The 18,329-nt window shown below is 34.4% G+C and overlaps 2 protein-coding genes across 6 annotated transcripts in view; both read left to right on the forward strand.

The window, feature by feature from the left end:
• LOC114271750 (glucan endo-1,3-beta-glucosidase, basic isoform) overlaps nucleotides 1-6,456 on the forward strand; it is an 82,116-nt gene extending 75,660 nt beyond the window's left edge. Inside the window, exons 1-2 of one of the 2 annotated variants that reach the window (XM_028213375.2) lie at nucleotides 3,796-3,953; nucleotides 5,339-6,456. In XM_028213375.2, the coding sequence (XP_028069176.2) occupies nucleotides 3,869-3,953; nucleotides 5,339-6,285 (1,032 nt within the window). In that variant the 5' untranslated portion in view covers nucleotides 3,796-3,868 and the 3' untranslated portion in view covers nucleotides 6,286-6,456. Of the gene's footprint in view, nucleotides 1-3,795; nucleotides 3,954-5,338 lie in introns of those variants that run through there. The other variant, XM_082893207.1, reaches the window with a different exon arrangement.
• A 970-nt stretch (nucleotides 6,457-7,426) lies between these two features.
• LOC114276399 (uncharacterized) lies at nucleotides 7,427-16,832 on the forward strand. Of its 4 annotated transcripts, none has more exons than XR_014341637.1 (7): nucleotides 7,427-7,626; nucleotides 9,220-13,816; nucleotides 13,938-14,030; nucleotides 14,137-14,238; nucleotides 14,341-14,807; nucleotides 14,926-14,986; nucleotides 16,419-16,832. XR_014341637.1 is itself a non-coding variant. In XM_082890872.1 (6 exons), the coding sequence occupies exons 2-5, from the start codon at nucleotides 13,595-13,597 to the stop codon at nucleotides 14,557-14,559; spliced, it is 636 nt and encodes a 211-aa protein (XP_082746998.1). In that variant the 5' UTR covers nucleotides 7,501-7,626; nucleotides 9,220-13,594; the 3' UTR covers nucleotides 14,560-14,807; nucleotides 16,419-16,832. The 4 variants fall into 4 exon arrangements, 1 of the variants encoding a protein (XP_082746998.1); XR_014341639.1 differs by lacking the exon at nucleotides 14,926-14,986 and having other exon boundaries at nucleotides 9,220-12,259; nucleotides 12,363-13,816; XM_082890872.1 differs by lacking the exon at nucleotides 14,926-14,986 and having other exon boundaries at nucleotides 7,501-7,626.
• The last annotated feature ends 1,497 nt before the right edge of the window (nucleotides 16,833-18,329 follow it).

Genomic DNA, 18,329 nt, shown 5'->3' on the forward strand with positions numbered 1-18,329 from the left:
TATATAGTATAGATAGATAAATAGATATAGATATAAATAGATAAATTTGAGAGTGGGCATGTGTCAAGCCTTTACACAAACATTTGGTACATTTTTTAGATTTTTTATAAAAATAATTTAATAATCGCACCACTAACCATAGTGTATGGGAGAAGTTGAAAAGTGCGGCAATAGATATGGGAGAAGTTAAAAAGGCTTGTGGGTTGGGAGAAGTCAATAAATGCTGAGTTTTTTTTTTTTTAAGTCAAACTTAAAAAATTATGATTAAGATATTGGAGCACCCACAAAACTTACGAGTTAGAAATTTCATTTTCCTTATATAATATATAGATTTGAGAGTAGACACGTGTCAAGCCCTTACACAAACACTTGGCACATTTTTTTAGCATTATTAATGAAATGAACGGTGTACTTTTTTTTCTCTTTTTTTTTTTGGGCAATTGCAACCTGTTATTTTTTAATAAAAATTTATATTTATTTTAGATATTTTTTTAATATACAAATTATTATTTTTAGATTTTTTATAAAAATAATATAATAATCATATCACTAACTATAGTGTATAGGAGAGTTGAAAAGTGCAACAATATGTACGGGAGAAGTCAAAAAGACTTGTGGGTTGGGAAAAATCAATAAATGTTGAGATTTTTTTTTTTTTAAATCAAAAAATTAAAAAATTAAGATTGAGATATTGGAACTCCCACAAGATTTGTAAGTTAAAAACTCTATTTTCCGGATAGGCCAAAGCTTGCTAATGACACTGTTCCCAATATGCCTTCACAGTGTGGGAGGTTAAGGGGGTTTTTTTTTTTTTGAAATTTAATTTTTTTATAAAAAAAAACGTATAAATAAATAAATAAAATAAAATAACTTTTTTAATTTTTGACTAAAACCTGGTCTTCTTAAACGAGGCCCTGATTTAGTACGAGATCCAACTTAACCAATGTAAACCGAGCAAAATACTAACACAACAAAGCAGGCCTTACACGTAAAGCAGTGATCAAAGTCCTAGTCAAGTTTGGATATCCAAAAGGGAAAACCAATTCCAGTGGACTTCTTGCAAGATAAATCTTCATAGTTTTGAATCCTAATTTTTACTAAAAGTAGGACCGCAATTTGGGTAGACTTAACAGAAGCCACTCAAGCTCAATCTAAATTTTTTAAAGAATTTGACAACATATATTTTGAATTCAGTAATGGACTTGAATAGAAATTTAAAATTTTGAATTAAATTCGGATTGCTTAGTTAGAGACACCGGATAACCCAAGTAATATATATATCAATGAATAAAATATTAAATATACATACAAAACTATTAGCTGTTAAACAATATTAAAATTATATGGATACTTAGATCAATATATTATTTATACAAACAAACACAAACCTTATCATTTTCTTTCCTCACTTGTGACAAAGACTACTGCAGTGGCACATTAATGCCTTAATTCTCATCTCTCTACTTTTTATTTATCTTTTATCATATGAATAATTTGTTTTAATCATATTAATAATTTTACCCCAAAAAAAGTATAAATTTAACAAATTAATCTGCTTGGGAAAAAAAAAAAAAAAAACTCAAATTTATGAGTAATTTGGATAATTAAATTTATTATTTTTGTGGATACTATTCAGTGTCTGCCACAGTTAACTTGTGTTCCCTTCCCAAATAGACCTTACAATAATAGAGCTTTGATTTTTATGGGACTCTATTTTTTTGTTTTTTGCAGACTTATTTGACGATCTAATTTCACCCCCAAAAACATACTCTCAATTTTGCCGCATATTCCCATCATATTCACTTCCGCGAGTCACTGCATGACTTGTGGTTTTTTTATAATGACCGAGAACTAGGCCTAAGAGCATCTTTAATGTTTATTATTTTTTTTTATTAAATTTCAATAAAAATTTTATCTGATATCGCACATTTCAATCGAGCAATTTAAAATTTTATCAAATCACTAGTCAACTAAGAGGACGATCGGGGGATGTCCGGCCGGTCAATTGATCAATGTAATTTTTTCAAATTCTAAAACAGATTTATAGGTAATTTTGCAAGGAGGTAGTCAACCGGGGGATAACTGGCCGAACATCCGGCCGGTTGTTCAATACTCATTTATTGACCACTAGCCACCTGTTTTGCTAGCGGCCATGTACAGTAATTTGGTGAAATGTTCCAGCATTCTCAATTTGATGAAAAATTTGAGATATCCTCAATTTGATATTGAATTGATGTTAACATTGGAGTATCAGTTTTGTACGTTTTTCATCAAATTTAAAATTTGATGAAATAAAAGATGAAACGCTGGAAATAGTCTAACAAGGTCACTCTTAAGCATATAAATTGGACAAATATTAAAAAAGTCAAAATCTCAAAATTCCTTATTAGGAGCCTAGGTGGCTAACCATCTCGTACTAGGATTATCTAGTCTTATTGACCCGTTCAAGGTTATTTTACTCATTACCAATTGACTTTGGATTATGTCTTCGATAAATCTAATATGATATCAAAGTTGAGTCTTGAATATCTAGTGGATTAAAATCTTTGCCTGAGTCCATTTTTCTCGTCTCTTATTTCTCACTTCACCCAAGTTCAGTTTAACTTGATATTTGATTATTTTATTGTTAGTTTAAAGATTTTGAAAAAATTGATTAAATCTGAATTCAAATTTCGTCAGCCCCATTAATATATAGTGCCCCCAATAAATGTGTTTAGTTGTGTGGTTTCATTTACTTGGAAATTCTAAGTAGGCCAATCACATGAAATGTTTTTGATAGTATTGCTACAAATGGGAAAGTTCACCAAAAAAAATCTAAATAACTGCATTGCAAACCAAGCATAACAAAGTGATGGCATATACACACAACTAGATAAATTCACTATGCATACACATTTAACTATTTATCAATATATATAGTGGTGGAGTTATGATTTTAATTGAATTAGATAAATTATTAGATTTAGTTGGTTTGGAACATAAAGTTTAATTTGTTAAAACAAAATCAATCATTAATATTTCAAAACTATTTCAATATCACTACATATTTCTCCAATAAAATCATCTTAATATTTTAAAATGTAAAACTCTTAAATAATATGAAATGAAAAGAAAGATATCAATTAAATACACATAATAAAAAGATATATTTTCTTAATTTGTTAGAAGAATGAAAAAAAATATAAAGGATATATATATATATATATATATGTAAAATTTTAGGAAAAAAAATTGATGCGATTTTCAAACTTTAACTTAAAATTTAACTTCTTAGAAGTCGAGAAGAGACATGTGCTGTTTTTGGTCTCTTAATAGCTTCACCCTTATCTATAGGGGCGGCTACTAGACTTGGTTTATGAAGTCATTGCTTTCTTTGGGACTTTACTAGTCTATTTGTTAAAAATACGCTTACAAAAAAATTAATGCTAAAAAAGTTAGCTTGTTTGTTTGACATATATCTACTGGCTTTTCGAATAATTTTTCAGAGTGATTGAAGGTAATTTTTTTCAAAGAAATGAGTTTGCCAAATTACTTGTTTGCTTCGTAAAATGAATTTTTTTAGTTAATAAATGAACTTTCAGCCTTCGCCAAATAAAGTTCCAAAAAAACAAAAAAGACTTTTCAAAATTTTGGTACAACCCCAGAAGAGGACATTAAATGATGTTGCAATTGGTGTATTTTTGTGGAATTTTCTTGCTAGATTATTTCCATGGAATTGATTAACTTGGAAATAGTGTGGTGGGGACTTCATCACTTGAGACCTCAAGATCAAAGCCTCTTCCTCTCTATAAAATGAACCAAGTTCATAGTGTTTTTGCAACACATTGGCATATTGTCTTAGCTTTGTTTCTTTATCTTCTCCATATATATGTTAAATTTTTCTGGTAAAATGTCTTCCATGATTGCTACAATGCTTCTGATTGGGGTATTAATGGCTACCTTGGACCTAACAGGTCTCACTCTCCATACCCCTCTCTCTCTTTCTCTTTCTTTAATAAATTGTTCTCATATATCGCAATGTATGATGAAAAATTCTATATTACGGTAGTGGAGACTATAAGGTTGTTTGGGAAGTTGGATAATAGCATTTTTTTTTTCTTTCGCTTACATCATCTCTTTATTTTTCTATATAGCTTTTCGTAAAAAATTAAAAATACAGTTATTTATATCATTGCAAACAACCCCATATAATTAAATTAATTAAAAAAAAAATAGCTAAATGGTGTCATGATTACACTAAATATTTGTTTCCATTGTAGGGTTTCTAAATAAAAAATAAAAAATTTGAGGGGCATACAGAGAAGAGCCAATAACAATGATCATTAGATATTGTTGATTTTTTTTTAAAAAAAAAAAAATTATATATTGTTTGATTTCAAAAAATTGTGTACATTTTTCAAAAAATTATTTTTTTCTTTTTTATCAAAAATTTTAATATTTTAAGATTTTTTTTTATTTTTTAGATGCACTTAATCTAGATACACTTAAAAAGTATAATATTTATTGAAAAAATTCTTTAAAAAGGTCATCAAATACCATATATATATATATATATATATGAATTCAACACATTTTCATATTCTTGTGTATTTATTGAATTTTTAGCATATTTTTTCACAAATATTTTACTTTTTTAGTACATCTAAGTTATGTTCATTTAGAAAGTAAAACATATATATTTAAAATATTAAAAAATAATTAAAAACAAAAAAACACAAAAAACAAATAACTTAATTTTCAAAAAATCTACCAAAACTAAGGTGATTATTATTATTATTTTGGTATAGGGGAGGATTTAGTTTGAGAGAGGGGGGAGTCTTACATCACATCAACCATTATAACCCTTTTCAAGAGCAAAGATGTTAAAAATTCTAAAAATTCTACTAAAATTTCTACCAAATGTCTCATATGGGTGTGAAACTCACATAAGACCCACATAGTGTAGATCCTACACTCATATGAGACATTTGATAAAAATCTTGATAAAACTATTGGGATCTCTAGTATTACTCTTTAAAGAGACGTAAAAATTCTGATCACTGTTTGATTATTTTGCTAATACCAAATTATACAAAAACTATTTCAATATAGGTCTTCTAAAACTAGTTATGTGCCACCCAACACCCACACTCACAAAAATCAATATGTCATGATCATTTCATTTGTTTATTTGTAATATGAAAATTCTCAAGAAAATTGATTTAATTCTTTACATTGGTAACCATACTATGATTTTTCAAAGTCCCAACTTCCATGTATTCAAAAATTGAGAACACAATTATAGTACAAAACAAACCTAATGTGTGACTCCTACTATTTTGTTAATATAATGTTGCAGGTGCCCAAACTGGGGTTTGCTATGGAATGCTTGGCGGCGGATTACCATCTCAACAAGATGTTGTAGCTCTTTACAACCAAAACGGCATCCGAAGAATGCGACTCTATGACCCAAACCAAGCTGCTCTTCAAGCCCTCAGAGGCTCCAACATTGGGCTCATGCTCGGTGTTCCAAACACTGATCTCCAGAGACTAGCTTCTAACCAAGCCGAAGCAAATACATGGGTCAAAAACAATGTCAAAAACTATGGCAATGTCAAATTCAGGTACATCGCGGTTGGAAATGAAGTCGATCCATCAAATCCCAACACAGCGCCATTTCTTCTCCCCGCCATGCGAAACGTGCGCACCGCTATTGTTGCAGCTGGCCTTGGGAACCAAATCAAAGTTTCCACTGCCATCCTCACTGGATTACTTGGAAACTCTTTTCCTCCATCAAAAGGCTCTTTTAAGCCTGAAATTCGATCGTTTCTTGACCCAATCATTGGTTTCTTGGCAAACAATGGTGCCCCATTGCTCCTTAACTTGTACACGTATTTCAGTTATGCAGGCAACACCAAAGACATTCGTCTTGATTACGCTCTGTTCACAGCTCCCTCGGTTGTGGTGACAGATGGCTCACTTGGATACAGAAATCTGTTTGATGCTATGTTGGATGCTGTTTACTCAGCGCTTGAGAATGCCGGTGGTGGCTCTTTGGAGATTGTCGTGTCTGAGAGTGGATGGCCTACAGTTGGTGGAACTGCTACATCAATTGATAATGCAAGGACCTACAATAACAATTTGATTCAGCATGTGAAAGGTGGGACCCCCAAAAAGCCAGGAAGGCCTATAGAAACATACATTTTTGCTATGTTTAATGAGGATCAAAAGAACCCGGAACTTGAGAAACATTGGGGACTCTTTCTACCAAACAAACAGCCTAAATACCCAGTCAACTTCAATTAAGAACACCAAGTGAAGCTTATGAAGGAAATAAGGGTACTAAACGTCAATATTTATCACTATCTTAAATAAGGTTTACTTGTAATTCCTTCTACTAGCAAAACATTATGTTTGTACCAGGAAGAATGCCCATATGAAGGCAAACAATCTAAATAAAGCTGTTTTTATGTAGAATCATAATCCCTTATAGACTGTTTAGTTCATCACAAAAATGCAATTTTTGTTCTTTCTCTTTAGTAAATGAAGTAGTGAAATTTCACTTTGTGAGGGATCCCATGAATTTTATCTAACGCTGTGTTTTGATAGAAGATTTGAGAATGAATATGGAAAGAGAAAGAAAAAAAGTGTGTAAAATTAATATTGTGTTTGGTTGGGGGATTTGGAAAGAGATTTGGAAAGGGAAAGGGAAAATGTGTGTGAAAGTAGGTGAACTCTAGGTATTTTTTATTCACATTTCACTTAACTTTTCTTTTTCCCTTTCTAAATCCCTCCTCAAATTCCCCAACCAAACACAGCATAGTGAAATGTAAATATATTTTATTTACATTTTACTTATCTTTTCCCTTTCTCTTTTCAAATCTCTTCCCAATAATATTTATCACCAAATTAATTTTATCTTTTTTTTTCATCTTCTAGATGAATTGGCATGACAAATGTTACGTATACCTATAAAACCCAACCCATTTACAACGTAAGGAACCCACAATATCATGGGTGATTATTCAGTATTCCTGGAGTATAGACACGTGGTGCTCCATGTGGTTTTGATTGGTGGAGACACTACAACAGATTGCACAATTGGCGACTAAAATTGGCGACCAAAGCAATTTTAGTCGCCAAAAACAGTATATTGGGCGACCAAAATCCAATTTTAGTTGGCATTCATTTACTGTTTTTAGCTACTAAATTCTTTTAGTCGTCGTATAGTATTATTGGTGACCAAATTTACTTTCAGTCACTGTTGGCAACCATTTTAGGCTACTAAAATTCCATTTAGTCGCCATATGATTACATTCTCCGACAAAAAATTTTTGTCGCCAAAAATTGGGAGTATTTTGATGAATATTTGGCGACCACAACATGATTAGTCGTTGTATGGTCTTTTTGGCGACCAATGTTTAGTTGCTGTTCACGACATTTGGCGACAAAAAAATGGTTTAGTCGCTAAAGCTTCGAATTTTTTTTAGAGGGAAACTCATTAATATATCGGCGCCTTATTTTTCTTCTGTTTCACACACACACCAACATACAGAGCACTCGATGCCAAACCTCAACACCACTGACCATCGCCGATCATCACCATCGCTGGCCACCGGCGCTCGCCACCACGACCACTGATTACAGGTATTTCTCTCTCATCTCTCTCCCTCTCTATCGATCTGTGTCTGTCTGTTTGTATCTCCTTCTCACTGTCTCTCTCATCCCTGTGTCTCACGATTTGTGTAGGGTTTTAAATGTTTGTTTTCTTTCATTTTCTGTTCAATTCGTAATCAATTTTTTAGGGCTTTTTCTGATTTCGTGAATGGGTGGTTGAAATTTTGGATTGTGGATTTCCGATTCTCCATTTTCTATTGTTCACCTATATGACCGAATGTGCCTCTGTTTTCTGGGATATTCCAAACTAACCCTATATATATATATATATAATCTAAAAATTTAATCAATTTAGCATTTGATAATCCGAATGTGCCTCTGTTTCCGGGGGGAGATGTAATCTTGGAAACTCTGTCAATCTAGCATTTGCCAACGCGATTCAGTTGGGGTTTTAAATGCAAAACAAGGGTTGAAACTCCCAGTTTCAGTTTTGACACTACACAGATTTGGGCTTATATCAGAACATTGGGAAGATGTTGATGGGGAAGCGTTTGATGCAGCTGTAGATGTTTGTATTGGTGAAATAAATCCATTAGAAAATGCAGTGAAACAGTCCAAACGGAACACGGGAAGGGCAGAAGCTGCACAAGCAACTGTGGACCAAGTAAAAGTGGAGGGCATTGATACCAATCTAGCTGTAATGAAGGTTCATAAAAATATTTTCTATTTGTTTGGCTTTCTTGTGCCAGAACAATAATTTTTAGTAAGAATTGATTTTTACTTTTTATTTTGATTTTTAAGATCATCTGCATTTAGTTAGATAGGTGTAAAAATTGTATTATTATTATTTTTTATCACAAAAACCATGTTTGGTTCAGTCTTTGTGTTTGAAGAAAAGGGAGACTTTTTCCTCATTCTCCTTTAGGTTGATGGCAGCTTTTAAAAATACTGAAGGGTCCCAATCAACTAGACTATGAACACAATGAGGGGAAGTTAAGCAACTATTTTTCCATTTTAGATAAATCTATCTGATATTTTTCCCATATATTCTTCACCTTGATATAGCTGGTCCATTATATATGCATTGTTGGGAAATTGAATGCTGTGATGATTCTCCATTTTGGATTTCTGCTTCTCCATTTCTGCTTTTTTTTTTTGGAATTGAATGCTGTGATCAGGTTAGAAAGCTGATATTAAGCCTCTCTGAAATTTGTATCACTTGAAATCCATATTTGCTTTAATCGATCTGAGAGTTGGGGTTGTGTTCCCTTTAATTTGCCTTGTTCTTTCTCTCCTTGTGTTATCATTGTAATGTTCATGAAATTAGGAGAAAATGAAGTATCTTTGTCTAGAAATGCTTGTACAATATTTTGCCAATTTGTTGGAATCTAAGGGGAAAAGGAATGAATTTAGATACTATCTATTGTAGGTGTCTAGCTGATAATGAAACCATGGAGCATGTTTCATTGACGTGCTCTTGTGACAATGTTATCCTTTTAGTTACATTGAATTTAGACCATTGTTATCTCCTAATTTAATAATGTACAGAGGCATGAACAGTTTCTAAGGTACATTTTTTTACATTATATATTTATAGTTTATTAAGCAAATTCATTGTTACAGTTCAGAGGTTCGATATCTCTCGGGTCACTTTGGTGGAACTCCAAACTTTAGGCTTGCACCACCGAAGGAATTAGTTGAAAAGGCAAGTATTGCTTTGTCTTCTTTACATTCTTTACACTTTTTGGTTGTTTTGATGCCTTGAAATTTATTAATGAAAAACCTGTTTTCTGTACACCGTTGATTTGTAATTATAATCCAATTCTACCAAGCTCCTAACCAACTATATGCAATTGACAAATAGGCAAAACATCCCGATCTGTTATTACTATTTTGGTAAACATCAAAAAGCAATGCTAATCGAACCCTTAAACTTACTTAAGCTCTCTTCCATTACAGAGTACTTTTCCAAGTTGCCGTCCATTCTCAGGTTCATCTTTGGTTCATGTGTACTGTTCCAATAATGGACAAGAGTTGGATGATGATAAAAGCTCGGCTCAAAAGTAAAGAGTATGTACAGGGTGTTCAATCATTTATTGAGTTCGCTACGAAGAATTTAGGGCCGCATGATGAAATCCGTTGTCCTTGTGTTGATTGCTTGAACGGCACAAAATTTAGTCGACACGTTGTACGGTTGCACTTGATTCGAAGAGGAATCGCAATTTCTTATCGAACTTGGGTGCACCATGGGGAACATGTGTCCCATGTTTCGTGATCATCCTACTATGCGAAACGATGATACTGAAAGCAACGAACCTGGAATGACAGACAATCACGAAAATGTGGGTGAACTTCCTACCATGTTAGAAGAGATTTACATGAGTGGTCTCATGAATGATCATATCGACGAACAACATACTAGTTCGGAGAGGCACAATTTGTTGAAGTTCATGAAGTTGTTCGATGATGCTCAACGCAAAGTATATCCAGAGTGCGAAAAGTTCTCCATCTTGTCCTTCGTAATTAAGATGCTTCATTTGAAGGTGTACAATAAATGGAGCAACAAATCTTTTGATATGGTTATGCAAGTTTTCAAAGACATTTTACCAAAGTGTGATGAAACTATTCCGTGGACCCTTTATGAAGCGAAAAAGTTCTTACGTGAATTGGGTTTGGGATATGAGGCTATTCATGCATGTAAGAATGATTGTACCCTATTTTGGAAGGAAAACGCCACATTAGAGGTACGGAGTGTAGATACAAGTTGAACGACAAGGCCGGTAAAAAAATTCCATACAAAATACTGAGGTACTTTCCTTTGACACTAAGGTTGAAGAGATTGTACATGTCGAAAACAACAGCCACATTTATGAGATGGCACAAAGATAAGCGTGTGGATGATGGAGTATTACGACATCCAGCTGATGGTGAGGCATGGAAGGATTTTGATAGGTTGCATCCTACGTTCTCTGCAGATCCTCGGAACGTAAGGCTAGGGCTTGCCACAGATGGTTTCAATCCATTCGGAAATATAAGTACATCGCACAGTATGTGGCCCGTAATCTTAATGCCTTGCAATCTACCCCCCTGGAAGTGTATGAAAGATCCATTTGTCATGATGTCATTGCTTATTCCCGGACGATCCGCACTTGGAAGAGACATCGATGTTTACTTGCAACCATTAGTAGAAGAGTTAACTAATCTGTGGGAGCATGGTGTGCAAACATATGATGCCTCGAATGGCCAAATATTTACAATGCATGCAGCAGTCATGTGGACCATCAATGGCTTCCTCACATATGGTTCCTTGTCTGGTTAGAGTACAAAAGGTTACTTGGCATGCCCCAATTGTAACATGGATCCTTCATCTCAGAGTTTGCGAAGTAAGATAGGGTATATGGGTGCTCGGCGGTACTTACCTGAGAACCATAATTGGCGAAGAAGTAGGCTATTCAACGGTGACATTGAGAATCGGTCCAAACCCGTGGAGTTATCAGGAGAACAAATACTGGAGCAAATTAATTTGGGAATCTACAAGCCCTACGAAAAGCATCTAACCAACCAAAAAAGACAAAGGATTGAAAAGCCAAATCCAAACTGGACAAAAAAAAAGCATTTTGTTTGACCTACCCTATTGGAAAACACTTAAGCTTCGACATAACCTTGATGTCATGCACATAGAGAAGAATATATGAGACAATTTGCTTGGGACACTATTGAGCATAGATGGCAAGAACAAGGACACAGACAAAGCACGTTTGGATTTGGAGGACATGCGAATACGAAAGGAGTTACACTTTATAAGGCATGCGAATGGCTCTTTCGAGAAGCCTCCGGCATTGTACACATTGTCCCCGATAGAGAGACAAGGGTTTTCTGATTTTCTGAAATCGATTAAGTATCCTAATGGCTATGCGGCAAATGTATCCAACTGTGTCACCGCGAATGGTGGTAAGTTAGTTGGCCTTAAGAGTTATGACTGTCATGTCCTTCTACAACGGCTTCTTCCCATTGGGATGCGAGGATACCTTCCTACCGAGATTGGGACCACATTGTTTGAGTTGGGAACTTTTTTTAAACAGTTGTGCTCAAAGACAATGCGGGTGACTGATTTGGAGAAATTGCAAGAACAAATCGTACTTATACTTTGTAAGCTTTAGAAGATTTTTCCTCCTGCTTTTTTTGATGTCATGGTCCACTTGGCAATTCATTTACCTTATGAGGCTATGCTTGGAGGGCCTGTGCAATATTGATGGATGTATCCTATTGAGAGGTATAACTACGATGGGGGTGCTTTTTTCATGTAAATATAGTTCAATATGATCATACTAACGATCAGGCTGATGTTTACATGTAGGATGCTCGGACTTCTTAAAGGATTCGTGGGCAATAAAGCTCGGCCAGAAGGTTCCGTTGCGGAGGGCTACATATCGAAAGAGTGCACGACGTTTTGTTCAATGTATTTGGATGGAGTTGAAACGGTGTTTAACCGGGAAGAAAGGAACTATGATGGGGGTGACAATGGCCCAGGGTTGGCGATTTTCACTCAAAATGTTCGTCCTTTTGGTCAACTCCCAAGGGCAATTGATGTGTCCGTAACTGACCGCGAATTGGCCCATTGGTTTGTCCTACACAATAGTTTTGAAGTTGACGAATATCTAGAGTATGATTCTTCATCATATATGCAACATACATTTTGTACATGGTTTTTATTTTTTAAAGTCTTCATTATTCCAATTACTTATGAATTACATTGTATTAAGTAGGGAACACAAGCTCGTGTTGCAACAAACATATGGAAGTGACTGCAACATTGCAACGCGACAATGCAAAGAATTTCCTAAATGGTTCAAAGATCGCGTAAGCTAACACTCGTTAGTGTATAGTTTGCAGATAATGTTACATTATTCTAAGTTTGAATTAACATGACATACTTTCTTGTGTAGATGAACCAATTGTGAAATCAAAAGTCGCCCGAAGCAACTGATGAGATGTGGTCATTAGCCAATGGACCTAATGCCTTAGTGAACACGTATTCGGGATGCATTGCTAATGGCGTCCGATTCCATACTATCGACCGTGATAACCGTCGTAAATGTCAAAACAGTGGGTTGGTAGTGGAAGGCGACCACGAAGGCCAATTGATAAAGTTCTACGGCTACCTTTGTAAAGTGTGGGAACTGACATATTTGTTTGGACATCGGGTTGTTTTGTTCCAATGTGAATGGTATAACACCGGTAGTAGTCGAACTTTGCGTGTCGAACCACATGTGACAATTGTTGATGTAAGAAGTCGATGGTATAAAGATGACTCGTTTGTGTTCCCAAGCCAAGTTCAACAAGTTTTCTATGTTCATGATACGAAGTTAGGGCCAAATTGGCGAGTCGTAGAAAAGTTTCAACATCGACGAATTTGGGATGTGCTAGAGCTGAATGTGCCAGAATTTGATGAAGTGTTGCAAGAAGATAAAACCACTGCCGTTGTACCAACTGAGCCTATTGATGATGATGTTGTTTTGCGTCGAGATGACATTGAACCTGAAATTATTTCAATGGAAGTTTCTCAGTCCAAAAAACGTGTACAACCTGAGGGTGTTATGGATGATGCTTTCATCTGCGATGACGATGATGAACTAACAATCGCGGGTGATGACGAAGAAGAAGATGAGATACAAAGTGATTTCGATACAGATACAGATACGGACCTAGAGTTGTAACTCACTTTATGGTAAAATTACTTTATGTGTTCTCTAAGTACATTGTTGATGAACTTTGTTTGTTTGTCCGGCTTGTTTTGTTGATGTAATGGGGGGCAATTAACAATACGCTGTTTGTTCTTAAATTCATACGTTCTGAGATGTTATGCACAATTCTATAATTTTGTGCTCAACCTCTTAAATTGATGAACCTTGTAATTTGAATTTCAAATTCTGCTCTTGGTTAGACTAATTATGTCTTAAACTGTGAGTACACCTTTTAAATTGTGAGTAGACTAATTATGTATTGTTTCTTCTTCTTCTTCTTGTTCTTCTTCTTCTTCTTCTTGTTTGGACCCCAATTTCCCAACTACATTCATGTGCTATTAAATTTAATACCCCAAGAGTTCCTCGAACTTGAGGAAAAAGGTGTTGATGACCCCTATAGTCATCCGCCTAGTGGAGTGAGCTTGGACGACTGGAAATATCTTATTGATGTTGCTTGGAAAGACGAATCTCACTTGGTAACAAATTAATTAGAAACCTCATTCTTGAAATTCATTTATGTGAATATAAATAAAAATTCTTTACTAATTTTTTTTTTTTTGTAATTTTGTTTTTTGTTTTTTTTTTTTTTCTTGTTAGAAACGCTCTAAAGCTGGTAAAGCAAATAGGGGTATGCTCCCCTACAATCATACAAGTGGATCGCGATCATTTCCTATAGCAATGTCGCTTATGGTGAGAAGTAGTTATTTGTTTAGTAATGTAATGGATGATTGATTATTTTTCATTTTGAATATTACTATGTACTACTTCATCAATGGTATTTTTTCAAACCTAATAGGCAAATGAGGATGAAGAAATAGATTTCCCTGAATTTTATAAGAAATCACACAAGTCCAAGAAGACGGGAGACTGGATTGACCCCAAATGTGGTGAGCTACATGTGAGTATTGAATGTTGAAACTAATTTTGTTACAGACATATTAGTAAAGTTGTTTTCAATTCCTTCAACCATCTTGACTTTATTGTTTTTTTGCCATGACAGGATGATATGGTGAATCTACAAGTCGTAGCCACCAATGCGAGGTTGCCATTGACCCACGAAGAACTATCAAGGCAAGTGCTTGGGGAAAAAAAAAATTACTTGCGTGGATGTGGGGTAGGCCCACAACCCTCTTCAACAGCTTCCAGTGCGGCACGAGCACGTGATAAACATATGGAGTCAATGAGAGCGGAACTGGAGGTTCTTCGTGAGGAGCATTAAAGAGATCGCGAGGAGTTGCTGAAGGAGAAAGAGGAGCGACAAAGAGATCATGAGGAGTTGGTCAAGGAGAAAGAGGAGCGACAAAGAGATAAGGAGGAAATTATGAGGGAAAGAGAGGAGCTGATGAAAGAAATTGAGGAAGGAAAAAAAGCACGTGAGGCACAACAAGTACAACTCAATCATTTGAACGACGTGGTGTCACGGCTAACAACCCTCTTGCAGGGTTCAGATGGTCATGCTACTATTCGGTAAACATAATTTTATTGATAAGCTAATACAAGTTCTACAAAAATATGCATCATATTGGCATAGAATTGTTTTCTAAAGTTGCTATGCAAATTTTTTTTTGTTATGTGCTTGGAACAGGTTATGAGGCATAATGTGAGTAGACTTTGCAGCAGACGGACCGTAATCTGATTTCCATAACGTAACCACTGCTTCCAAAATTGCTTCCAAAATTGTCAAATTAATCAAATACATAAATGCATTAAAAAAATTAAAAGGACACGTGCAAATCAAATAATTTGTATTGAACATACTGAACCATTCCAAAGTGGCTCACATTTGGAAGGCATTCAGTACCTCAGAAACAGCCCTCAAAAAACTCCCTTCTGTCTGGATCAACTTGAGCTTTCCTACAGTAATGTATGGGTCGACAGTAGGTATAACCTCAGGATATTGAACTGCAGGAATAGAATACTTCTCTGGCTGAGACATCAAGGCAGACAAGTGTACAATCCAAAAGTAAACCCAGCACAAACCAAGAATTGTTAATTTAATGTCAAACAAATCAATCTTATCAAGAACATGTGTATAAAATTTCAAATGTGCATATAAGGATCCAAGTAAGTTTTGACAAAATTATTAATAAATAATGATATTAATAATAGATAAAAATATTAATAATAGATAAAGGTCAAAAGGTTTATAAGGTGGGACGTTATTAGCATGCGTACGTTGGGGGTTGCCGTGACAAACGCATATATAAGCTTATAAATATATATTAAAGCTTATATATTACAGCTTATAAATATATATGTTATATAAGCATCTCTATATATTTAGTTTCATGAATAAAATATATATGTGTACACTTTAGACTAAACTTGACTTGGGGCTCATGCATGACTTGGAGGCAAATTTGCCTTAAACTGTGTGGATACCAATACAGATAAATGGAGGGGCAAATATTGTCCTATGGAAAGTGACCTAGTCTACACCTTGAGAGAGAACCAAGATGAAGGCTTTCTTATGAATAAAAATTATTGGTTGTTGACTGCTCATGAATTCTAGTTACCGTGATGACCTAGAAAGTGGAAGGTTTGTTGATCATTATGGAGATTTAGATGTTAGATTTTAAGTGTGAGAAACAAATCTTGGAAATGTGAAATATACAAGTTACTGGGTAATAAATACACTCTTGAAATTGTATGATGCTGCGAAACACATGGCCTATATACACCTCATCTGTTACATGATCACTGTTGTGGCTGAACATCATTCATGTTGAATTGGAATTTTAAGTGTTTTGCTCAACAAAAGAATGACTGTGAAGTTGAATAAAAATTCAGAAACTGTTGGAGCTAATAAACGAGACCGGTGTCATAATCTTTTCATGGCAACTGTGAATCTGTGCTGATCATTCAGCTTTAACCTTTTTTTGTTTATGCTTACATACAACTGTAAACTATAAACTCATGTGGTTCACCCTTTTTTTTGTTTATGTTTACATACATGATGCCAGGTGCGGAGGGAAGGGCACATCAAGTGGGGTCATGCCCCCTTAAACGTTTGTACATACTTTTTGTTAAAAAATTTTGTTTACAATGGAACTAATGGGTGTCATTTTTGTTGTGTAGATGGCTTTTGGCATTGACATGTGGATCTTCTATTTTTTGTCCGGAAGATAATTCACAGTTTTGCAAAGTTGGGAAGTTTTGGGTCGTCCTCAGCTTTTTGTGTGGAAATTGGATGAATCGTACATATAATTTTAGCACGCGTTACATAGTATTTTTGGAAATTGTATTAATTGCTATGGTGGTATATGTAGATTACCTTTTGTCGTGGTACATATTACCATGGTAATTTGTACCATGCCAAATGGTCATTACAATGCATAGTGTAGTAACAATGTTTTGTGTATAGAGGACATTGTTTTGGTAACATAGTTGGAATGTACGACATTATTTGTGATTGGAATATATTAGTTGGTTTGTATGTAAGTTTACATTGTAAAGTGTTCTTTTTTGTTTGATGGTTGTAAGTGAAACATGCATTACGGAATAGGTGATAATATATATATTGATTTGTTTGTATACCTATTACAGGTTGCGGTGGATATATACAGGTTTTGAAAAAAATTATTAAAATGAAAAAAATTAAACAAAATAAAAAATGACATTTTTGGTGACAAAAAAATTGGTAGCCAAAAAACAGAAATAAATCTTTTGGCGACTAAATATTTAGTAGCTAAAACGAATTGAAAATAGTTTTGGCGACTAATGTTTAGTAGCTAAAACCAAAACACTTTTGGCGACTAAACTGTATAGTAGCTAAAACTAGAATAAACTTTCCGTGACAAAATGTTTAGTAGCTAAAAATGAAGTATTGGCGACTACTAAATTGGTCGCCATTTATAATTGAATTTTTGGCGACAAAAGATTAGTAGCTGAAGATGTATTGATGTTCCCTTTGGGCGACTAACATCTTAGTCGCCAATGCTTCATCATCAGCGACTAACAGTGGTTTAGTCGCTAATTGCTGCCCTTTTTTGCCTACTAACAGATTAGTCGCCATTCTGTTGGATTTTTAGCGACTAAAACAATTTTTGTCACCAATACCTTCGCTGACGATGTATCTGCGACAAAGCTGGCGACGAAAATTTTTGGTCGGCAAATCGTTTCGGCGACTAAAATTAATGCTTTTGGTGACTAAAACATTAGTCGCCAAAAGTGTATTTTTTTGTAGTGAGAGGCATAAGGGCCCATAATTTATGTTTGGGATGGAGAAATAATATGGGACTAAGTAATTAGTGATTGACTAAGAATATGACCACATGATGCTCCTAGAGTATTGAATAATTTCCTCAATAATAGTCACATAAAAATTGAATTACGGTGAAATATTCATGTCAATATATAACCACCCTATTATATTCACAACTAGCACAACCACTAAATGCATAGAATAAAATATTACCATGAGCACCAATATATTTTTTTTCAATAGCAACTTATTGATTTTTATTTTTATTTTTTTGGGCCAAAACAACTTATTCATTACGGTAAGGGCAAATTACATATACCCCCTCAAGATTTAGCTAAATTACCGATACTCCCCTAAGGTTTGAAAAATTACAGATACCTCCCTGAAAGTTATATTTGCATAACAAATTACGGGGCAATTTGTTATGAAAATATAAACCTCAAGGTGGTATCTGTAATTTCTCAAACTTCAGGGAATATCTGTAATTTAGTTAAACCTCGAGAGAGATATATGTAATTTGCCCGTACGGTAAACAAAAACAAAATTTAAGCTCAAAATAATTATTCCATCTCCTAAACCTAAATGATGCATTGTCCTCAATGTATCATGAAAATTAAAATCGAAAAATTTACGGGATAACTTCATATGACAACCAATGTCCATGTTTGTTCCGTCTCCAATGGGTTAGCAACACAAAAGCACAAAATAAAAGAAAAAAATGTATTAAAAATTAATGGATGAGCAATTTTGCCAAAATGAAAAAAATGGATCAGTTGCATTATCTT

The sequence above is a fragment of the Camellia sinensis genome, chromosome 10, assembly GCF_055761805.1.
Source record: "Camellia sinensis isolate YWXY chromosome 10, ASM5576180v1, whole genome shotgun sequence".
Lineage (NCBI taxonomy): Eukaryota > Viridiplantae > Streptophyta > Magnoliopsida > Ericales > Theaceae > Camellia > Camellia sinensis.

Coding starts and splice junctions, on each gene's coding strand:
- LOC114276399 (XM_082890872.1), top strand. CDS start 13,595: ATGTATTGTTTCTTCTTCTTCTTCTTGTTCTTCTTCTTCTTCTTCTTG. Junction 13,817..13,937: donor GGAAAGACGAATCTCACTTG/GTAACAAATTAA, acceptor TTTTCTTGTTAG/AAACGCTCTAAAGCTGGTAA. Junction 14,031..14,136: donor CTATAGCAATGTCGCTTATG/GTGAGAAGTAGT, acceptor CAAACCTAATAG/GCAAATGAGGATGAAGAAAT.